Source organism: Artemia franciscana, chromosome 2 (assembly GCF_032884065.1).
Source record: "Artemia franciscana chromosome 2, ASM3288406v1, whole genome shotgun sequence".
Classification (NCBI taxonomy): domain Eukaryota; kingdom Metazoa; phylum Arthropoda; class Branchiopoda; order Anostraca; family Artemiidae; genus Artemia; species Artemia franciscana.
Window position 1 is genome coordinate 19,349,524 of NC_088864.1, and position 24,723 is coordinate 19,374,246.

The 24,723-nt window shown below is 36.3% G+C and overlaps 1 protein-coding gene across 1 annotated transcript in view; it reads left to right on the plus strand.

Moving 5' to 3' along the window:
* Positions 1 to 24,458, plus strand: part of LOC136038157 (ran GTPase-activating protein 1-like) — a 60,016-nt gene extending 35,558 nt beyond the window's left edge. The window contains exons 7-10 of the mRNA XM_065721218.1: positions 4,764 to 4,856; positions 7,740 to 7,970; positions 13,584 to 13,708; positions 24,300 to 24,458. Coding sequence (XP_065577290.1) covers positions 4,764 to 4,856; positions 7,740 to 7,970; positions 13,584 to 13,708; positions 24,300 to 24,372 — 522 coding nt within the window. The 3' untranslated portion in view covers positions 24,373 to 24,458. The remainder of the gene's footprint in view (positions 1 to 4,763; positions 4,857 to 7,739; positions 7,971 to 13,583; positions 13,709 to 24,299) is intronic.
* Positions 24,459 to 24,723: the final 265 nt, after the last annotated feature.

Here is a 24,723-nt window from a genome sequence, read left to right on the forward strand (position 1 = left end):
CTTGGAAATCGCTTAAAGTGGAGAGATCAGGATGAAACTTGGTGGGAAGAATAAGCACAAGTCCAAGATACGTGACTGACATAATCGAGCCAGATTCGCTCTTTGGTTGATTTGGGGGGGGGGAGTAATTTGGAAAAATTTGAAAAAATGAGGTATTTTTAACTTACGAGTGGGTGATCGGATCTTAATAAAAAAATTATATTTAGAAGGACCTTGTGTCTCAGAGCTCTTATTTTAAATCCCGACCGGCACTAAGCCTCTGATTTTCCTTTTAAATGAATCTATTGATTCTTGGAATTTTGCCAGAGCTCATACCATATGAGCTCTTGGCTCTTCCGACCTTGTCACAAGTGCCATATGAGCTCTTAGCTCTTGTTGAATACTAACGATTCTAATTAAAAGCCTCTGTTTCCAAAATATGAGTTTCAATGGTCTGTATCGTCTGAGATAAGTCGAAAAAATTGCCTTTGCACTAAATTCAGGGGTGAAATCTCACCTCAGAATTTACCTACAGGAACTAAAATTTGCACATAGAAAGGTGTCATTCGAGCCTTTACGTCTTGGCTCTATTCACAGCAAAAATTGATGTTTTGCGATATAAACTTAGAGAAATTGGTACTGTATTGTGACGCTACATCAGTTGTTATTTAAAATAGCAGTAGAACTTTTACTTTGACTTTAATGAGTTCACTCTCTGTAACCTACGTCAATAATTTTACACATTGACCCTTGCAAAAAAAAGAAGCAATTGAATACACCGAGAAATAACCATTCTCGGATCATCATTCTCGGGAAAAACATGAAATTTCACTTTTTTCGGTTTGAATCTGAAACGTTCACTGGAGGGATCTCGGTCAGGATTTCATGGTGGAATTTGTATCGAGTTTACGCAAGCTTCTTAGGGTATTGCCCCTTTTTCCTTAAAGGGTATTCGTGTGCTAATAAATATTTATTTGTACATTTAAAATGAATGAACTTTGTATATCTGGAATCAGATTCATATATATATTTTTATCAAATTCTTAGAATTTCGGTTTCTAATGATTTTGCCCACCCTTCACTTACAGTTTGTTATCATGAATTGTTTAAACAAGTTTTCAGAAAATTTAATCAAAATGGAAATATTTATAAATTGTGCAAGTTTTTCCAGAATTGTTACTTAGAAACAAAACTACTGAAGAATTGTTACTTAGAAACTAACCCGCTTGAATAAGCCTTAGAAGAAGAGATGTATGTCTAGACTGTGGCCTAGTAAGTTTTTTTTTAAGCCCAAATCTCTCCCACGTTTAGGACATATCCTTCTTATAAACTCGGAAATTTTTTGTGTTAGGTAAGCGAAATCTAAATGAAAGGATTGACTGCTGAAATAACAATCTAGAAGCTGTATCAAACTCCTATGTCTAGCATTTCCTGCGTCTGAACAAGGCCCCATTGTTCAAATAGGTATTCTAGATTGTAGCTAAGGGTCATCGGGTTTTAAAGACCTACTTTTTCTACACTATAATTTTTTTCGAGAAAGGTCTGTAGAATATGTATTACTTTCTTTAGTCAGAAGACAGAAAAAACTTTCAGTGTGACCCTGCCTTTAAGGGCTGGAGGATAATAAATGGCTCTCAACTTTGAAAAAAAAACTTGGCTTGGTATCTGGCTTCAGCTCTGAAGACTGCTTTGTCAAGAGAATACCATAATAAAAAACTTAACCAACCCTTGTTCGTGGAAAAGGGGAGAAAGGGGTGTTAGGAACGGTGTCCAATGCGATATGTCAACACTAGCATCTTCTGTTATTTTAAGCCAACCCTTTTAATGACAATGACCGTGTCGGGGGAAACCACCGTAAGGATTCAGGTCATTCTCGAATGTGTACTAGAGTTTCTTTCTCTTGCTGTCCGGTCTCCATGTCCGGGTTGAAGGAGGGTAGCAAGTGAGGATACAGCGGGCCATGGTTCCAGCTGCCCATCGTATTGTGGGCCACTGGAATTTCAGTCGCCGACATGTTTTTTATGGCACTTGGTATTAACTAAGGGATATTAGCGATCGCAAGTTCTGTCGGTCGGTCTGTCTATCTATTTGTCCTGGTTTTGCTAGTGTAGGCACTTCCAGATAAGCTAGGTCGATGAAATTTGTCAGGCGTATCATGGACCAGACCAGATTAAATCTAAAATAGTGTAAATTTAAAGTGTGTCCCCGATTCGATCATCTGAGGGGGGGGGGGTTAATTCGGAAAAATTAGGAAAAATGAGGCATTTTTAAATTACGAACGCGTAATCGGATCTTAATGAAATTGAATATTTAGAAGGATATTGTGTCTCACAGTTCTAATTTTAAATCCCGACCAGATCCGGTGACATTGGGGGAGTGGGATGGGGAAACCTAAAATCATGGAAAACGCTTAGAGTGGAGGGATTGGGATGAAACTTGGTGGGAAAACTAAGCACAAGTTCTATATACGTGATTGACATAACCGAAATGGATCCACTCTCTTTGGGGGAGTTGGGGGAGAGCTAATTCTGAAAAACTAGAAAAAATGAGTTATCTTTAACTTACGAAGGAGTGATTGGATCTTAATGAAATTTTATATTTAGAAGGACCTGGTAACTCAGATCTCTTATTTCAAACCCCGACCGGATCCAGTGTCATTGGAGTTAGAGGGGGAAACCGGAATTCCTGGAAAACGTGAAAATTTGGGTATTTTTGTCTTACGAATAGGTGATCAGATCCTAATAAAATTTAATATTTAGAAGGATCTTGTGCTTCAGAGCTCTTATTTCAAATCACGACCAGATCTTGTGACATTGGAGGGAGTTGAAGGGGGAAACTGGAAATATTGGAAAATGTGAAAATTGATGTTTCTTTATCTTACGAATGGGTGATCGGATCTTAATGAAATTTGATGTATAGAAAGTTCTTATGTCTCAGATGCTCCATTTTCATTTCGAATTGGGTCCAGAGGCATAGGGTATTGGAGGGGAGAATCAGAATTTTTGGAAACCGGAAATCTTGGAAAACACTTGGAGTGGAGAGATCGGGATGAAACTTGATGGGAAGAATAAGCACAAGTTCTAGGTACGTGATTGCCATAATTGGAACGGATCCGCTTTTTTGGGGGGAGTTGGGGGGGGTGTTAATTTGGAAAAAAATTGAAAAATAGAGGAAATTTTTAACTTAAGAACTTGTGACCAGATCTTACTAAAATTTGATATTTCAAATTGAATTTGATATTAGAATGAATTAATATCTCGGAGCCTTTATTTTAAATCCCGACCAGATCTGGTGACATTAGGGGGAGTTGGATGGGGAAACCAGAAATCTTGGAAAAAGCTTAGAGTGCAGAGATCGGGATGAAACTTGGTGGGTAGAATAAGCAAATGTCGTAGATACGTGATTGACATAACCAGACTGGATCCGCTCTCTTTGGGGGAGTTAGGGGGGTGTCCAGTGCTTTGGCGAGTTTGGTGCTTCTGGGTGTGCTAGGATGATGAAAATTGGTAGGCGTGTCAGGGACCTACACAAATTGACTTGATAAAGCTGTTTTCCCCGATTTGACCATCTTGGGGGGTTGAAAGGAGAGGAAAAATTAGAAAAAATGGGGTGTATTTAACTTACGAGTGGGTGATCGGATCTTAATGAATTTTGATATTTAGAAGGACCTTGTTTCTCACAGCTCTTATTTTAAGTCCCGACCGGCATTAAGCCTCTGATTTTCCTTTTAAGTCAATCTATTGATTCCAAGAATTTTACTAGAGCTCATGCCATATGAGCTCTTGGCTCTTCTGACCTCATTTCTCTTCGTCCTTTTTACCTTCAGGATGATTTTCAAAGAGGTTCTTGGCACTGTCACCGACAGACATGGATGGATCAAATTGACACTCCTTTTTTTCAGAAATAAGAATTAGTTTCGAATGAATCTAAAACATTTAATTACCAGCTACAAAAGAAGACGCTGATGTTAATGATCAGACCAAATCAAACAAGTTATACACTAAACAACCGCTGGAAGGCGACACTAAGCAACAGTTGTAACAGGCTTTTCAGCTTTAGGAGCCAGTTAAAAGCTGTTTTATCAATTGCTGAAAAAATCAGTATCACGAAAGTTGCAAGCTAAAGCAACAATTAGAAACAAAACCTTTTTGGTTCAAAACATAAAAATCATTAATTTATATTTAATTCTTGCTTTGAGAAGGTTTCCTCCTCTTAGTGGATCTCCTTGAATTTACTATCGAATGACTAATTGTTTTCTATTACCATAAAATAAAATACAGGAAATTGGAGTGTTTTATTCAAAAAATACATAAAATCAATTGGCTGATCAGGCGACAGACATTAAAAAGAAATTAGAAAAGAATGGAGAGAAATATTTTGCCCCACTCACCAAAATTCCGAGTCCCCTTTCTTCCTCCTCCCTCTACCAAGAAAATTTATTTAATGCCTCAATTCAGTCTCTTTGCTGCGAGGCAAAACAGGAAATACATATCATGCCACTCATATTACTTCTGGGCAACATTAACTTTTCCAGGCATTTTACATAAAGCCTATTCAATAGCGATGATGCAACCAATTTTAAATATATGAATACCATAGGTACCAGAATAACGCTGTTTTGAGTGATCTCTATATGTCTTTTCTTTGGGGTTGGTAAATAAGTATCCTACGCCTGTACTCGATGAGAGTGTATGTGGCAGTTTCTCTGAAGCAGTAATACCTTTTTTTCTTACTTCACGTTTAAATCCCTTCATTGTTCACGTTTGACTGAGTTTTTTTTTTAGGTTAGTGTTGCAGAACTTTTGGAAAAGCCGAGCCTCCCGAAGCTTCACCATTTTGAGGCAAGAGGATCAGAAGAGATTATTAAATACATAAAGGTTGGATTGGTCTTTATTGTTTTCATTAATGCTGTTAACGAACACATATATCAATGTGAAAACTTCTTGATAAGGGTTGTTAGTACAATTTAAGAGATACAAGGCGGTTATTGAATGGGAATGTTCACCTACCCCCCCCCCCAAAAAAAAAGTATTTTTCAAAATCGAGAGGTGCATGCTAGTAGCATGAAGAAGGCGAAATTATGAGGATATAATAGCAATAAAATAACTCCCTGTATGACTTTGAGTGACATCTATTCAACTGGTTAACCATTCAAAACTGGCAATGGTCAACCGTTGCAAGTTTATCAAAATATGTGCATATTAAAATACTCTTAGTAACCAATCAAATAATTTTGCAAATAACTAATTTAAGTTTATAAATAAGGCGTCCCGATCATGCTCACGTATGATTAAAAACCTTTTTGCAGTGCTTGAACCTTTAAAAAGGCATGTGCAAATCATTGGCTGTAAAGAAATGGATGCATTAAATACTGAAAATATGGAGCAGAGGCATAAATAACAAGTTAAAAATGCATATTGTCTAAACCTCTTAGCTCTAGAGGTTTGTTTTATATTCGAGTCTAGGGGAAGGAATCGAGAGGTATCTCCTTGAAGAAAATGTGTTTTAGTCAAGGTTAAGGCAAAACTTTGCTTCGCCAGTAGATTTAGATTTTTTTAAATATTCATGTAGGAGGTCACCAACTGATCTGTAGTGGTGGGTGCAGGGGCACAGTTAGGGCGGATTGATCCCCCTCCCCCCAAAAAAAGAGGAACTTCTGGTGCCTTTGGAGTCTTAATTTAGCTTATGTGTCCACTTTTCTCTCAGTACACTGGACGATTTTATCGGTACATTATTTACCCCCCCCCCCCAACTGAAGACCCAAGCTTAACCCTTGGGAGGGGGAGGGAGCAAGAGTCTTATTCCTGTCTTCTAGAACGATTGTAACCAGAGCCAGAGTTAGATATATTTTAAAAATGTCATTAAGTTGAGTCTGATGTCCAGGATTACTTGCATTTACAGTAGAACTGTATTAAAAATATAATAGAAGGCTCAAAATAAAAATTGCTTCTTTTGCTTGCAATATTTGTTTTAGCCAATTTTAATTAAGAAAATAAATGTAATTTTAATATCATGGTCTTGTTTTTAATACAGGGCCCTGGAACGTCAGCATATTATCTATGGGTGACATTCTTAACTCTCTTACTAAGCTCAGGAGTGGTAAAATGGTCTCTAAACTTGTATATCTGGTCATGTAAAAACAGTATTGCGTTCTAGTTGTAATGATAGTGTATGTGGAACCAAATTAGGATTTAGCATAAAGACATACACATAGTGCACTGCAGGGTGAGCTCCAATACCCTTTGGTGGTTTAAGTAGTTTTAGGGGTTTTAATCCCGCATTTATTTTTAATTTTCTGTTACTTTGAATTGTTCTGTTTAGAAATGGAATGGTAGTAAGAATATCAAAACAGATGTGAAAAACTGGCAAGACTTTTTCTTACCAAAAAAAAATTACGGGGGAGGATCTGTTTTTACAGGCGAAAAGACCTTTCCAGGCTACTTGGTTTGTCCCCATCCCCTTCTAAAAAAATTATCTGACTCGTACTAATATATATTAACACATTTTTGATTAGCTTTAAAAGTTTTTTATTAAACCCCATAAATAAATTCCACCCTCCCGAACAAAAATCCCGGATACGCCCTTGATCAGAACCTTCTATTGTGTCAATCGTGGTGAAGTTTCACGTGATCAAGGTGACAAAATATTGTCAAAGATTAGCATAAACATTGACTGTTTTTTTCTTTGTCACTTAAGGTTTATTTTGTACCATTGTTTTGGTCCTCTGTCGAATTACTGTTTAATTTGAGAAATTATTTCCATAGGATCTTAAAATAAGTAAGTTATTGGTACTCGCCTAGATTTACGAATTTTTTTCAGTTAAAAATTAAAAGTCAAAAATAGTCTTAACGGTTTTATTTTCAAATACACTAAAAGTCAAAGTTTTCTTTTTCGTTTTTTTTTTCTCCTTCCAAGTTCGAATCCAAGGAGGAACGGGAGGGGCCTGAACATACCCCCTTTCTTAAATTTTGGTCCAAGTTATACAAACGTAACAAAAATGCATATAAAAACATTGTGACTTGTTTGTTGTATTCTTTGTTTTTTTCAATTAATTTTTCTTTGAACAAAATCGTTTTCTTGCTTTACTTTGTAAGTATGCATGAGCCTCTCATGGCCTTCAATTGTTCAACATTGGTTTTCCCGTTTGTTAGTTAGTTAGTTAGTTAGTTAGTTAAGTTAGTTTGTGATATAAAGAGACCGCGCATGAATAGACATAATATTAGTTGCTATCAATTTTTTTACCAGAGTTGAAGCAGTAGCGTTTAACAGCCTAGATAATTGGTGAGTTAATCACAATTAGCGACTTCATTGATTAAATTGTAATGTAGCTAGTTCATGGATTGATGTAAAATTAACTAATTTAATGTTAACTTACGCCAAAAAATAATATTAAAAAAAAGTAATGACAGCTAGAATGAAAGAAATGTCTCTCCAAAAAAATCCCTGGTTGAAAAAAACGGCGGCATTAGCCACCAAACACCCCCCATACCAGTGTAATTTTTCATGTTTGTAAGTTTTTAAACTAAGGAGGTAATTAGGGAGGGGGTAGAAAGCTGAAACTGACTGAAAATAAATGTACTTACGTGTTCTATTCTGTACTTCAGTTCAATTTAAAAAATGATTAACCTTCAATTAAAGTGACAACGACATTATCCTTTGGCGTATATTTAGATTTCTTCTTAATTATTATTACCATTCCTGCCTCAACGACATCTTCTGTTTTGTATAGTTCTATTATTATATCTCGTAAACAATTTCAGGCCAAATTTGACATTTTCCCTGCCAACCGAGAAAGTTTATTTGTGCAAAACTGTGTATTGTCTGCCTCGAAATTAGCTACATTGTTGAATCCCACATCACCCCAAGCTGAAAAAGACATGGTACTCAAAATCGGAAAAGACCTTTTAAAAGCAGCCTTTGAGAAAGCAAGGAAAGAAAACTCGCTGTCTATTTTGAACAATACAATCGTTCTTTCTCTTGGTTTAATCAAGGTCAGCCTTTTTTTATTGTTTCTATTACTCTCTTTATTCTGTACATGCTTTTTCTTTTCAAGAGATAACTTCTAGCTTGTAGAATAGCTTTCTATGCGGACCTATTGTCCAATTCACTTATGGCAAGCCAGTATTACCTTGATATTGTTCCAGGGATGCCCCCCCCTTCCATTCGCCACGGTTAAAGAATTCATATTGATAAGAACATAATATATATGTAAATACTATTTGTGTAGATCATTACGGATTTTATTTCTTGGCGATTTGATGATATGGAAGCAGGTATTACCAAGGTATTGTTCTAGGAACCTCTTCCCCCTCCAAACCTGACGTTGGAAGAATACATGATGTGATATAAAAAGATATACACTGTTGACCATTCCAGGATTTAATTTTCTTGACTATCTAATGGCATCGGAATATATTTTTATGTATATTGTTACTATATATTTGCATATTATTCTGTATATATTCCTTGTGTTTCCCTTATTGTTGAACTAAATTTGAAAATTACTTAATTTTTATGCCTAAAGTTGTTTTTTTTTATCTTTGTCTTGTGGGACTGAGGAATTTTTACAGTTAGTTTTTAAAAACTAGCATTATTTATTGTCAAATGTTTTAGTGACATAGAAAAACAATGTCTTTTTGGAATTTCCAAAATCGTATTGTGATATTTCTTTGCAGATATTGTATTAACGTCATGATAATGGCTGTGAATCACTATTGATCATAGCATTAGTTTAAATTCTTTTCCAGAAAATTGTTTGGCTCCCACAAACTTTTGATCTTTTTTCACTTGTAATTTTTTTTTCAAACTTGTGGGAACTGTGCGTTTATAGTCCATCTTGTTTGAATTGAATTGAATTTTCCTTTTTCTCGTATCCTACTTATATTTTTCTGGTTTTCCTGAAATGAGTCTAAAATGGTTCCAAACAGTTTCCTATCCTTGTGTTGAAAGTTTTGAAAATAATAGTTTTACAGGTGCTAGATTTACTTATTGTCAATATCATTTGTGATCCCAAAAATACAAAACTAAATCAGAAAGTTAATATATACCCTGTTTTGGGTAGACCATCGCACAATTTATTTTCTTGGCAATTTGACGGTATGGGAGTATAGGAGCCAGTATTTCCATAAAACTGTTCGAGAAGCCCCCTTCAACCTCAAGGTTAAAGAATAAATATTGCTCAGAAAATATATACACTGGGGATAAATCAATTCTTAATCTAATTTTCTTAGCTATCTGATGGTATTGGAATATATTTTTCATCAACACCTTCGTTCAAATACTCGTGAAATGTATGCTGAATTCGAGTGAATTTCTCAGGAAAGAGTTCAGAAAGAGTCAGGAAAGCTGGATTTTCTTTTGACTTACTTTTCTTAGAAAAGTTTTTCTCCCTACTTCCCCATATTTTTTTAGGCAACTAATTTGCAATTTTCTTCCTACAGTGGATATGCTTAACTCTACACAGCCAACATTTTAGGGGTCAAAGGATTGGGCTGAAAATTCGGAAGATGGATACTTTTCAAAGTTTAGGTTGTTTTAATTTTGCCCGGGGTTAACACTGACTCATTTCAGGATAGGATTCCTCGTATGATTTCCCCTCCCCCCCCCCTCCTTTGTGTATAGGTATGTCTGTATGAAAGGAAAACGTGAAGCAAATTGAATTACAAAAATCAACCTCCTTTTTGGTAATCAACACACTTTTTTTCCTCTTTTTTTCTCGGAACAGGTCATAATTCTGAGGTGCAAGTGAAAAAACATCACCAAGTACAAACGTTAATGCTGACCTCTGACATACAAGCTAGGCTTGTATATCCTTCCACCAACAGGTGAGGAGCCTGGAAAGTGATCCAATCTCAACTCGGGCATTTCCTGGTTTAAAATTCTATTTGGAGACCTTTAATTTTTTTTTTTAACTTATAGTGGTCTATCTCTGGGGAGTTTCAAGCTATTTGCAGTTGGATCAAAGTTGAAGGTGAGTTGAACAGGCGTTTGAGTAGGCAGGCGGAGTAGATGGCGGTACCAATGCAGTGAAGGAGACACGTGCTGCTCAGACTGGGATGTCAATTCAAAAGGCGACAGAATCTCCAGAGATATTTAGAGATCGTATTATTTGAATGTTCTCAAAATAATTTAATCCAGTATGACTATGGCTTTGTTGGCCTTCAAAATTTGACATGTTTATTCTTGGTGTCAAAATCCTCATTTTGTATTCCTCCTTTTTTATGATAACTCATAAAAAGTTAATTGCTTCCTCCAGTTAAACGCAACACTCCAGTTAAACACAAATGGGCATATGCGGTATCACATTTTGGAATTGCTTCCGCTTTTTGGTTTCAGTTTTCCTTATTTTTATACAATTTTTTCAATCTCTGGTATTTAATTAAAATTTCTCCGTATTGTCTTCCTAAAAAAAATTTGTTTGATTTCCATAGAAATTAAATGAAAATCACAAAGCAGCATAACGTTGTTATTAATGATAGTATGTAACACAATTTGCAAATACTTTTACAAGGTCAAATAAGTGTAATCTTCAGCACTTCATCGCTCTTAGCGTTTGCCATCGTCTTGAAGCCAGCAACAGCTTTCGGGATGCTGACAGTTGATGAAGTTTCAGCTTCGTTTTTCCATCAGTATTTGACTCGAGTAAGTGAGATTAGTGAGAAATTTTTATATCATTTCGGATGTCTCTTTTGATCTAGTTCAGGAGGCTGAACAGACACTTAGCTAAATCATTGATAAAAGCCATGGAGAAAATGAGCCATATGCACTTCCGCAGTTCCAGGCACTTGATTTTCCTATTTTGAGGTTTCTTACCAAGTATGTTCTTCCAATATGATTCGACTGACAGGTCTTCAACTTGTATATTTCCGGAATACAGCTTAGTGACATTGGCCATTGCCTGTGACCTCTATTCTACGTCTGTTCTCTCGAGGAAAATTTTATTTAGAACAGGAAAATTCACAAGTAGTGGCCTTAGAGGTTTTGGCTTCAAGTTTCTTGCATCTGCTTGACTATGTTTCTTGCATTGACATGGACTATGTTGAATTTTTGACGAGGCTGTCAAAAAGATCAAGGTAATCCCTTGGCTCTTAAGCATCTTCGAATTCTTGGATGGAATTGGTTGCAGCTATTATCATGTATTTCTGGTTTAAAAGTATTCACTTGATAGGTAAGGATCAAGTTCAGTAAACGAACCAGTACTGTGAATGTAGTCCAGTTCCATGAAGTTTTGCTTAACATCCTTCACAAGTTTGCTGACATATGCCTTTTGGGACTGAAAATTTGGGAGCTTGGATTAAGAAACTGTATTAAATTCGTTACAGAGACTAGGTGATTAGTCCCTGGGTTGAAGGTATGACCTTGTATACTTGCTTTGGAACGTTGACAAGACAATGCCACTTGTTGAAGTTGGGCTAGTTGACTAGTTATATGTATGTAACTAGTCTATATTTTCGTGTAATTAGAGGAGGGTAGTGGTTTAAAGTAAAGCAAAGTAAATCAGCATTTAGGAGAGAGATAAGTTAGTAGGATAGATTTTTTAAAGTACGGTTGTTTTCATGATATTGTACGGTTTCTTCATGAATAACAGAAACCCTATAGGAATGTGTGCTGAAATAGAATTGAATAAATCGGAGAACTGAATGGATATTGCTATTTCTTTTTCTGCTTTCTGATTTCCATTTTAGCCTATATATCACGTTAACCACTGGATAGTCTAATAGGTTGTGGATTATCCTATTTAAGAAAGTATTGCATAATAAGTACTAATTTACTCCAATTTGGGCATAAAGGTCACATTTGTTGCTTCAACTCAGGTTATTGTGTGTGTGGAGGTAATGATCCTTAGCAGACTGAGCTTTGAATGGGGGATCCGTCCTTAGGTAACATATCATTAATATATGGCTGTATTTATTCCTTAATATGCTTAATCGGTTTTGCTTTGACATTTGTCGCTGATGTCAATTCAAATTGAGCACCAGCTGCCTCTGTATAAAAAAAAAAAAAAAAAAAAAAAAAAAAAAAAAAATACCTGAACGCTCCTCTCATGTCATCAGTGAATTTAATACATGTTTTTTTTTCTTTTTACGAATTCACCCGGTATTCTATTTGAATGTGAATGATTCCTTGTGAATTTGTAGATGACTACGGGAAAAAGGTGTCACTAGTAGATTGAAAAATCCATAAGAAAGTCGTTACCCCTAAAATAGCGTAAGTTCTCAGGAAGTGGAAGCCCCGCCTTTTCGTTAGGTAAAACATTGAAACTAGGATTATAAATTATATTACTAAGCAAAAAGTGATGTAATTTCCTGTTTTCATGAAGGACCCTTTTTTTTTGACAAGAAGTCGTTGTTTTTTTTTTTTTTTTTTTTTTTTTTTTTTTTTTTTTTTTTTTTTTTTTTTTTTTTTTTTTTTTTTGACAAGAAGTCGAGATGACAGTTTTTATTTTAAATTTACAGGCTAACTTCATTAAAGGGAAAATTCAACGAGATCAAGTGCATTGCACGATCGAATAAACAAAATAATCGTAATGGAAGCTGCTGCAGATTTTTAAACTTACTTTTTCTATCTTTAAGTAGGGAAAAGGGCTTAAGTGAAACTGAAGTTTTCCAAAAAGATAGTGAAAAACAGAAAGGGTATCGAAAGTATTAATCACTTTGTACAAATGAGAATTTGAGTTAGTGTCGTCATCTCTATATATTAAAACCGACTAAATCATTATTATTACATTAAATTATTATTAAATCAGCATTATTTCATAAGACGTGGTAGCGTATGCCCTTTAGGCTACTAATTATGCCCTTTAGGCAAAGCTCTCTCTCTCTCTCTGTTATCTTTAACCCCTTGAAAAATATAAATAAAGACCAATAAAGAAAAAAACTAGTATCTTTTAATATATGCTCCTCCTTGTAACTCCGATGTTGCTGGGAAGCACTTGATAGGAGGAATTTGCTTTGTATTACTTTTACTCCAATACTTTACAAAATTTTTCCTAAACGCTTAGCATTTTACACATCATTTTTTCCCTGTTTTCAACGACTCAAAAATAGTAATTCGATATAAGAGGAAACCTATGAAATATCCTTCTCAAATAAATTTTTGCGACAGCATTTTTAAGTAGAAACCAAAAATAGAATATGCTCCCTAGTTCCTTTCTCCATCCCTCTAGCTCCGTCCTGATCTCCCTTCCTCTTTTATCCATTTCAGAAGTCTTTACGTCTGAGGTTTCCAAAAAAAAGAAAAAAGTTAATTATCATGATTACTTACTTAAACTTAAGAATTATAAAAAAAAAATAAGCTACCTTTTATGAATGTTAGTTTTGCTCTTCTGGAAAATCATCAAAATGTTAGTTAGTCTGAAATGAATCAACTAAGTCAAATAAAGCTTGCAAGAGATTTTTCCGTAACAACAATTTCCTTTATATGTACCGCCTGTATGTTTTGGAAAGAATACTACCAAAAGATGTCGGAACCAGCATTGCTATTCTTTGAAATCTCTTCTTTTGCTTCTTTTATCTATATTTTCCTTTTCGCTTTTAAAGTTCTTGAGTTTCACCAATTTTGTTTGTATTCTATGAAGATTTCTTACCATTGTGAATAAATTTTAGTCTGAAGACAAGAAATTCAAAATTACCGGATCGTTGTTTGGCCCGATGTTAGTTCTTGAGGAAATGATGAGAGAATCCTTGGTACCACAGGTCACGAGAGATACATTGAAATTGTTTCTACTCAAGTAAGTTTTACATATGTTTATCTTATACCAGTTTTATTTTTATTAGTTGTTCTCATTAATTTAATGTTTGAAATAGGTAAAATTCTAGTTTAGTGACTTTTTGCTATCTTGGAAAGGGGTTAAGTTAGGAAAATGAAACTTTTGGGGATGGGTCTACAGGCCAAATTATATCCCAGGAAGACATTTAAAGTACCCACCTCTACTCCTTCTCCCTCTAGAGGGCCCTGAAATTTGCCTACATGACAGGTCGCCTATTGAAATTTTGACAAAACAATATTTTACCTAAATTTTCACTTACCAGTTGCTTTTCTCTGTCTTTAGTTCTGAAAATGCAATTCCTGTTTGAGTAGAATTCTGAGCCATATCAATGCTTTTTTTTTCAAAATTTAGGAAACATATTTGCATATCTTTAAAACCTTATAAATTAGGATCGAGCAAAGTTTTGCAAGGTTTCACTTTTATAACACACATATTTTCAAAGGTCATCAAAGGTCAGGACCCTCAAGAAGGAGAGGGGTTGGAGGTATGTACTTCAAAATACCTTCCCAGGACATACTTTAGCATGTAGACCGATCCCCGAAAGTTTCATTTTCCTAACCTAACCGCTTTCCGAGATAGCAAGAAGTCACTAAACTAGAATTTTACCTTTAAAATAAAATGAACAACTGGCAAGTGGGTCTGTAATATGGTACCTCTTGAATATCCCGCTATTCTTGTCATTCAATATAAGAGGCAACAGGAACTTAGCATAGGCATAGAATGTGGTTTGTATGGTCTTCTTTTTGTTGTGAAGGTTTCCACGAGAGAACAGATGAGGAATTATAATTGCAGTATAAAGGCTTGCAAGCAGGGATTCGTTCTAACGATTCTTGTTTGCAACATGTGATCTGTATAATGCCTGAAAATAATATGGTTCAGAGATGATCGATTGACCTGAAATGTTAAGGGCACAAGGAGTTTTAGTACATGAGGGATTCACAGGGTTTAGAATTTACCGTGGTATTGGTTAGTTGAAAAAAAATTTTAAGGGCCGTTTAAAAAAAGGCTGTGATTCTTATTTTGTTGAATATTGGTGAAACGAGTCATGTCTCAAAAATAGCGATGAATTTTGGCGTCACATTTTCGGCGTCTGCAAGTGATTCATATTTCTGTTGAAATATTGATATTGGGCGAATATTGGCGAAACGGATCATGTATAAAATACCGAGGAACTTTCGGTGTCACATTTTCGGCATCTGCAGGTGATTCAGATTTCTGTTTAAATTTTGATATTGGGCGTATGTTGGCGAAACGGATCATGTCTGATAAATAATGAAGAATTTTGTCAGTGACGTTTAGCAGAAGGATTTCTATTGCTTGAAAGAAGCACAATGATTTCTTCATTCATTGTAGTTCATGAGATATTGTTGCTGGAAAGTGATGTTGATATTATGTGGGACTGCCACGTCATTGCTTATCTTAACATGGTAATTATGTGATCTTATGTAAATAATGGGCTGTGAAATTTGAATTATATAATAGCCAAAAATTCGTGAGCGCTTCAATAACGCTAGGCTCTGACCAAAAACGGTACATTTGTGCACAGCAATCTCATAAGAAATTGATTGAAATAAGAAAATGTGATTGAAATAAGAAAATTTCTAGAAAGCAGTATTCTTGTGAAGACGTATCTAGAAAGTATACCAATAGTGTTTTCTATTAGTGTTCTATTTTCAATAGTATATATTTGGAATGTCAAGTTTTATTTGTTTGAAAAAAAATGTACACTTTTTTGGTGCTGAAAACTAAATTGTTCTGCCTCATATCCGTTCTTAAGCAACAGTATATCCCTCAGTCAGTAAACTGTAGGACAACCTTCAGCATAGTTAATGCCCGGCCATTTCGAGGTGCCTTGTATATTCTTGTGCCTCCTGTGTAGGCTAGACTTTGAGGTCCCTAGACTTGAAGTTAGCCTTAAAAAAAAAGCTTGGAATTTTGATAATATTTCCGCCTTGAAATTGCATATTTTTATGAATTCCCCTTGTCTGGTTCACTTTGAAAGTTAAACTGTTAGTAGTTGACCCTAAACCTTAAAATGGAAGTCCAAAAAGGATAGTGAAGGATGTATAGTTGATATTTGGGGCCTTGTATTGAATAGATTGACGGTCCTTTCATTCCATTTCTGCTGAAGCCAAGAATTTGTCTTGTAAAAACAGAATTGATCTCTGCAGTTTTAGCCTCTTCAAGAATAAACCAATCCCCTTCTTTTGGTTTTTTGTATTCTTCTGTGCAGTTTTATTTTTGGTGGCTGTTTTAGAAACCTATTGAATTAATTTTAGGCATATGTTTTCGCAAAGAATATAAATAAGCTAGATGATGACAAGGTACAGGACCAGGTGAAATATGACTAAATCCCAACAATTGATTTCTGATAATCCATAGTTGCTTGGGAGCTTAACGATCCTCCATTTCCACTAAAAGAAAGTATAGAGATTCTTCTCTGGTGGCTTCATTCAATATAAATATCATTGTATATTAATCATACCTAACAATTCGTGGTAACGAACTGCAAGTAGGGAACGATGTGGCTCAATAGTTACCAAAACTCTAAAAACAGAGTGTTGGTAATAGTAGTTACGTAAAAAGTAGTAGTTACGTATAGTAGTTACGTAAAGTAGTTACGTAAAAAGAACCAAATTTTGATGCTTATGACTTACTTTACTTGGCGTAAGTCCCACCTGGCCTTGGTGGTCGTCTCTGGGCCTCTCTCCTCACGAGCGAATGTATATGTTTTCTATACTGCTCTCTGTATTGTGCCATTCTGAGAAGATCAAGGAGGTTGTAGTGGAACAACTTCTCCTTCCAGCGCTTCGGAGGGCGACCGCGAGGGCGGGAACAGTGGACGCGTTCGAAGGCAATTTTCGGTAGTTGGTCTTTGGACATGCGCTGGACGTGGCCAAGCCACCTCAGTTGTTGGACGTGGATGCTGTCCAGGATGGTAGTGTTATACAGCTCTCTTTCGAGTAGGTCGGTATTTGAGACTCGATCTACGTGTGTTATACTCGTGATACGGCACATCAGTTTTATCTCAAACGCGTAAGTTACCTGGAGTCATCTACCCTGACTGTCCATGCTTCACAGCTGTACATAGCTACAGGAATGACGATGGGCCAGAATAGTTTAAGTCTTAGCTCCACAGAGATTCGATTTTGCTTCCATATTGGCATCAGAGCTTTGATGCCGGTGCTACCAAGAGCTAGGCGTCTTTTGTTGTCCACTGAGTGATTATTGTCACTTATGATCTGGATATGCGAAGAGATGCGAAGATTCATATCCCCAGATATGCGAAGCTGTCTACCCATTCTATTTCCTCTCCATTAAGCTTTATTTGGGTGGGGATGGACTATTGAACCTTGAAACGCGCATAGCTTTCGTTTGTCCTCGTTGATTTCCATTCCGAAGGTTCTTGTAACAACTTCCAGGTTATCTGCTTTGGTATCAGCGACGGATCCGATGAGCTTGTCGATGGTGTCTGCGTATGCCGGCTTGTCGATTACGATCCCTCCTTTCATTGCCCCATTGGTTGCTTCAACATGCAACATTCCACATTGGAGGAAGAGATTAAAAATGTGAGGTGAGAGGATATATGCTTGTAAAACACCTGAAGAAGTTTGGAATTCTTCGGTCGTTCCCTCAGCTGTTTGTACTTGACTTCTAAACCTCTCATACATGTTACGAATGAGTGATACGATATTTGACGGGACGCCGTAATTTAGGAATATATGCCAAAGGCCTTCCCTCCAGCTTAAGTCGAAACCTTGTTTGAAGTCAATGAAGAGTTGATAGAGGTCCTGACAGTATTCAAGGTATTTTTCCTTACTTGACGGATGACAAAAAATCTTGTCTATCTTTGAGCGGTTTGCTTGGAAACCCGCCTAATACTCAGGGATGATGTGACTGGTTAGTACTTTTATTCTGTCCAGTAGTATCCTGGTTAACATTTTGGCAGGTTCGCTTGTCAGGCTGATTGGACGGTAATTGTCACATTTGGCTCTGGACCCTTTTTTATGCAGAGGAACTATGGTAGCGGAACACCAGGTTTTCGGGAAATATTCCTTGTCCCGGGCATCTGTGGCAATTCCGTGGTAGAGGTCTGTTACGACTTTCAGGATTTCTGCTTGCAATCCATCTGTTCCAGGCGATTTATTTAATTTGAGTGACTTCAGTGCAGCTCTTCTGAGTGGTGGTAGGCTTGGTTCCGAAGGGGAGATGGTTAAGTTCCTAAGAACAGCAGGGTCAGGATTGATTGGGGGGCTGAACTTTTCATGAAAATGTTGTTTCCACTTCTCTCTTATTTCTGTTGCGCTGTTGATGGGAGTCCTGTCCTTATCCAGGAGTACATTCATAAGTGTAGTTTTGCACCTCTTGTAGTCGCGGTTAGAGTGCGTTTGATCTTCTTTTTCGTTAGTCGCTTAAGATGCTTATAAGTATCTCTGCTTTCCAGGTCTTGCCTATTAGCGACAGCACGCTTGTCTTTACACAGTTGAATGATCTCGTCGGTGATCCATAGCTTTTTGGAGCCGTTAGTTCTTCCAAGGACTGTTTCGGCTGTCTGAATATCTTGGTACTCTTGTCGACTAGGGCGTCTAAATCTATTTCCTCTGGACTCATTGAACAATTCTATAAGAGGGTTTTGAAAGTCAAGTCGAGATTCATCCGGTAGCGGTTACGAGTTGACTCGTCTTTCAGAAGCTCGATACGAAATCTTGGGACTTTTTTCTGGAGTTTTGTTGCCGACTTCAGACGGAGGCAGAAAGATATCATTACCAGTGGGTGATCGCTGTAAAAGTCTCTTCCTTCAAGAACAACTGTGTCTAGCGTGCTAGTTTTCCAGGGTTTCGGGACAAGTTCATAGTCGATGCAGTTTTTGCTGGTTCCATCAGGTGATCTCTACGTGACTTTTTGTCCCTCTTTGTGTTGAGAATAGTGTTGGCCACTACTAGCTCGTTGTCCAAGCAGTATTCCAGAAGGCACTCGCATCTTCATTTTCTTGTGCCATGTCGAGGTTTTCCATGCCGTCTTCATTACCGACGGGCTTTGCGGCAACTACTGCATTAAAGTCTCCATTGACGAGAAGTATGTTTTTTTTTTGGAATGGAGTCTATGAGGCTTTGGAGTTGGCTGTAAAATTCCACTGAGTCTTCATCGCTACGAGAAGAATCTGGCGCATAAACCTGGACTTTGCTCAGGTTAACGGTCGTGCCTTTGAGTCGGATAGCAATGATACGTTCAGATACTGGAGTTGTGGAGATAAGTGATCTCTTTGCTTTCGTCGAAAGAATAAATCCTACTCCTTGGCGATAAATTCCATCGTTACGACCTGACAAAAGTAGTGTTGTGTCCCCAATCTTGTCAACACCAGTTACTGGAAAATGAGTTCCTGACAGACCAATGATGTCCCATTTATACCTGTTGATTTCTCGGACAAGCAGATTCTTCTTTTCTTCCTAAGCCTGGGCCCTTAAATTTAGATTTCCTATTGCCAATGTTGTTTTGGGGGTAAAGAGGGGCGGGGGTCCGATGCAGGATTTGTCATGTTGGAAATTGTGGTTGCGGCGTAGCCGCTCGTCAGGTCATCAGTAATCTTTCCAATGGAGCCGATTGTCACATCGTCGGCTCCCCTTGACGTGGTATCTGGCTCGTTGGTTGCCCTGGGCGTGGTATCTGGTTCCTCGGTTGCCCCGGACGCCGTAAACGGTATCGCACGGTAACGGTATCGTTCTTGTAAGTTTTCTTGTCTTCATCATTATAAGATTTGAGAGCAATATCTGAGAAGAAAGGATGCTCAGCTAGATTTCGAGATGGCGGCAAGCTACTCCTCTGTATCTAGCAGGGGCCGTTGACTCGTGTAAGAGTTCATCCGCCCTGATGCTTATTCAAAATGCATTAAATTTACTCAAGTTTAAATGTTACCCTTCAAAATTTTAGAGGAAAATACCCCCCAGGAGTTCTTAATGAGAATCGAACCATTAAATTCAGCATATCTGAGAACATTGCTTTAGATGGTTCTAGCTCCTGTATACAAAATTGGAATATCGTATTTTTCGCTACAAACAAAATTAAGGATGTGTGTTTATTTGTTTGTTTTTCGTTTTATTTTTCCAAGGGTGATCGTATTGACCTAGCAATCTTAGAAGATCGGGTGAGGGCTCATGTTATCGAAAATCAGAAGCTCTAGTGCCCTTCTTAAGTGACCAAAATGCTGGAGGGCAGCTAGCCCCCCTCCCCGCCCTTTTTTTTACTGAAGTCGTTCCATCAAACTTTTGAGATATTTTATTCAGTATAGACGAAATATCTATCAACTATGTCTTTTAGGATGACTTGATCCCCCACAGCCCTCAGGAGAAGGGGAATAAGTTATTAACTTGGCCCATTGTGTACATATGGTATTAGCTATTGGAAAATCTATAACCATTTTTTTTTTTGAGGGGGGGGGGCTCCTGGGGGGATTTTTTAAGGAGAAATATTTCGTGAGGAAGGGAATTTTCCAGGATTGGATGCTGGATTTCCCTGCATTGTTTAAAAAACTAGAAGAGATTAAAAAACTAGTTTATTTTAACTGAAAGTAAGGAGCAGCATTAAAACGTAAATCTAACAGAAATTATTACGCATGTGAGGGGGGTTGCCACATCCTCGATATCTCACTCTTTATGCTAAATTTATTTTTAGAACTTAAAAAAAAGCTTCTTATTGTAATTAAACGACCCTTGTCTTTCATTAGTCATTTTTAAATGATTGGAACAAAAGGTCAAACTTTGGCGCAAAGAGCGAGGTATTGAGGAGGGGGCGACCCTCCTTATTTCCGGAATAATTTCTGTTCGTTTTATGTTTATGCTGGTCCTTACTTTCAGTTGAAAAAACTAGTTTTTTAAATTCAGTTTTTATTTAAAAACTTAAGCGTGTTATAAACGTGAAACCCTTATGTAGGTGGGTAAAACAGTCGCCGAAATTGGTGCTGGAGGTGTTGTGCTGATTTTAATTACAGTTTTTCAATCGACTTGTTTTTCTAATTTATTGGAATTTTTTTCAGTATGTATCTTAAATAGTCGTTCCTATGCTAAAACACCATATTTGCAGCAAACATATAAAATTGAACCAGATAGAAAAATATAAATTATAAATGCGTATAAAATTATGTACATTTCTGTAAGAAGATGTGGTTTAATTCCATGGTTCCTTTTTTTTATGCAAATCGTCACTTTTCAAGCCAGTCACTTTACTTCTTAAGTGGAGCATATATATCAGGTTGCCAAGATACTCCACCTTTTGGCCTTTATTGTATTTGCCTGTTGCTACTATTTTAAGTTTTGACTCAGTGGAAAGAATGGAAGTTTTGAATCTTTACATTTTTTATTAGTAAACCGTGTTGGATTAAGGTTGAACATATTTGTCTTTCAAGTGAATTGTATGTCTATATTTCTATTTATGTTATTTTACTGGTAAAAATTCATGTTTTCTTGTTCCCTTCCTCTCCCCTCCTAAAAAAAGGGGGGAGACTTCAAGCTGACCTACGGATTCTGTCTAGTCAGTGGAATCTTGGAAGGGTTGACATCTCCAGTTTTCTTTACTATTTTCTAAGGTTAATGACCGTTATGGTCCACTTCTTTGAATTCGCTATAAAGAAAAAAATTTCTTCCATCGGCATGTTTAGTAAAGATGGTTTCCTTTTATGGCTATTTGTTCTTCAGGAAAAAATTCAGCTCTTGTTCAAACTGTAGAAAATGCAGCTGATCCAGTAAGTGGATCGTGAAAATTGAGCATGAATGAGTCCATGGTTGTAAACTTCTGAGGTTTCTCAAGAGAAACTTTCGCAGGGTTTGCTTGTCATTTATTTATTTGTTGTTATTTATTTATTATATGTTATTTATGTATTTATCGTGAATTTACGTAATTTCTGCTTGGACAATTTTTATTCAGCTAATTTTGTTAGAAGTGCAAGCTATTTGAAAAAGCCACACCTTTTTAAAATGACCTATTTTACATTCTGAAGACTGTTACTGACTCTAGGTGGGAGTAAGCAACATTCTATGCTTGAAAATCACGCGCTGAAATAAGCATTCCTCTTCGATGTGTTCGTAAAAAGTATCAACTCGACGTTCTTCCCTCCCCAATTGATGTCATTGTATGAAGTTTAACATCACTGATGTTTATTATGTTGTGATAGGGGTGTGTTTTTTCCGCAATATTTGTATTTATTTGTTGTTTTTTTGTACTATAGTGGATATGATAATAAATAAAACAAAATCTACTTTAGAAGAAAAATGTAAAATTAAATCTCCCAAGAAAAAAACTTGTCCGAAGAAATAGTGTTTTTTCTTATTTTTTAACCCTTTCTCCCTCCCTCCTCCCTCCCTCTCATGAGTATTTTAGAGATAAGTAACACTGTCAAAGCATTTATATACGAAAAAAGATCAGATCGTAGGCCAGCTTTATTGTTGGCCAATTGGAAGATGATCCAGGAAAGAACAGTTCCAGGTATGTATTGTTTCGTGCGCAATGAAGCTTGAGTGTGGTAGAATACTTTCATTCCTTGGTGGTCTAGTTTCTAAAAGACATGATCAGTTCGATCTGAGTGTTTATTATAAGCCAACACACAGCAATGAATATAGTGGTGTCACTCATACACAAACTCCAACCATTCTTAATCTCACTTGGTAAGAGAGCCCTTAGTGGGTGTATATCTAAGCTTGAATCAATCTCAGAATTTTGCCACATTAATGATATACCAGTTGGAAATGGTTACTCAGTTCAATTTGCCAAAAATCAATGTTGAATGAGTGTCTCGTGATAAAAAAAAAAGCTATCATTGAGGAAGTGAAGGATGCATGGCTTGTCCATCTCAAGTTACCTTTTATCAAAGTAAATTGTTCTGGCTCATTTCAGCTCTTAAACAACCGTTTTTTCCTTAGTCAATTAAGTGAAGCATAAGTTTCAACATAGTTAATACCCTACCATTTTGTGATCCCTTGCATCTTTAAGATGCCTCCTATTTAAGCTAGACTTTGAGGACTTAAGTATAACTGAGGACGATGACTGTTGCTGAAAAAGAAAGAAGCTTGCCTGAAAAAGAAAAGGCTTCAGGATGTTGACAATATTTCAAAATTGAAATTGCACGTTTTTATAAATCCCTCTTATCCGGTTCACCGATCGGTTTGATAGATTTAAAATGTTAGTAGTTACCTCTAAATCTTAAAAACTGGAAATCTATGAAGATAAGCAAGTATAACCGATATTTTGGGTCCTGTATTGAGTAAAATGAAGAAGCTTGCATTCCAGTCCTGCATAAATAAAAAAAAATTGTAAAAAAAACACAATTGATTGCTGCAGTTTTAGCCTCTTCAAAAATAAGTTATCCCCTTCTTTTGATCTTCTGAATTCTTTTGTACGGTTTTGTTTTTGGTTGCTGTTTTGAACGTCTATTGAATTCATCTTTGGTATATGTATTTGTAGAGAATATAAATTTAAAGAAGGCCAATAGTAACAAGGTAAAGGACAAGTTGTAATATCACTTAATTCTAGCGATTGATGCCTGATAATCCATAGCTGCATGTGAGCTTGATCCTCCTCTATTTCTACTAAAAGAAAATACTGGCTTTCTCCTCGGATGGCTTCTTTTAGTGGACTTTGATTTCATCACAAGTACCCTCTGTAATAGCTCGTACATGTTTTAATTGAGATTTTAATTTGATTCAATGCTTAAATATTTTATAAACATTATCTAATTAACGTAAATTCATATAGAAATCAAGTAACAGTCACATAAAAAATGTGTTTCATTCATACTGATTAAAGAATTTAAGCGCGTTATTAATGTAATACCCTTATATAAGCGTGTAAAACAGTCGCAGAAATTGGCACAGGAGATGTTGTACTGATTTTGATTTTAGTTTTCCAATCTACTTTTCTTTCTTATTTATTGGACATTTTTCAGTCTGTATACGAAATAAAGAGTAAATCTCGTGCTTACACACCACAATTATAACAAATATTTAAAATTGACCCAGATAGAAAAACAGACATTACAGTTGTATACATTCATGTTAGAACGTATGATATAAGTCCATTGATTCATTCTTTTGACGTCAATCGTCACTGTTGAAGCTAATCACCTTGCTTTTTAAGTGGAGCACTTATATCACGTTGCCAAGTAACTCCATCTTTTATGCCTTTATTGTATTTACATGTTGCCACTATTTCAAGTGCTTACTCAGTGACAAGAATAAAAAAATTTGAATCACAGCATTTTTTAAAGGTAAACTCAGTTTTTTGGGGGTTGAACAGTATTTATCTGGATTGCAAGCGATATTCCTATTTGTGCTATTTTGCTGGTAAAAAAACGATGTTTTCTTGTACTCCTCCCCCTCCCCCCCCCAAAAAAAGAGGGGATGAAACTGATTTATGAATTCCATCGACTCGTTGGGAAGGGTTGACACCTCCAGTGATTTCTAAGCTTAATGGCCCTTGTGATCTATTTTTGTGGATTTGCTATATTGGTTATGTATTATTGTTCTTGGTTAAACTTAATTTCCTTTTATGCTTCTTTGTCTTTCAGGGGAAATCAAGCTCTTGACATGTTCAAACAGCAGAAAATGCAGCTTATTCAGTCAGTGGAACGTGAAATGTAGTACCTGCTTAAAAGTTAAATTGTATATTCATTCCTTTGACAGAATACCTTTTCGCTTCTTTAAGAAATAAAAATCAGTTTCCTTCAGTTTCAGTATTCAGTTTCAGTTTGTTTATTGACAAAAAAAAAAAAAAAAATCACTCATTTGTTAAATGACTAAAGTTGAGTTGGGATTGACGACGCCTGATTTTGTCTAATAAGAACTACTAAAAGATGGGACAAATATTTATTTATTTGTTTCTAACTCGTCATACAATACACAATTACTCAGAGACAGAGTATATAGAGAAAGCGACAACAAAAAACAGTAAAAAAGAAAAAAAAGACACCACAACTATTAGAACAATTTATA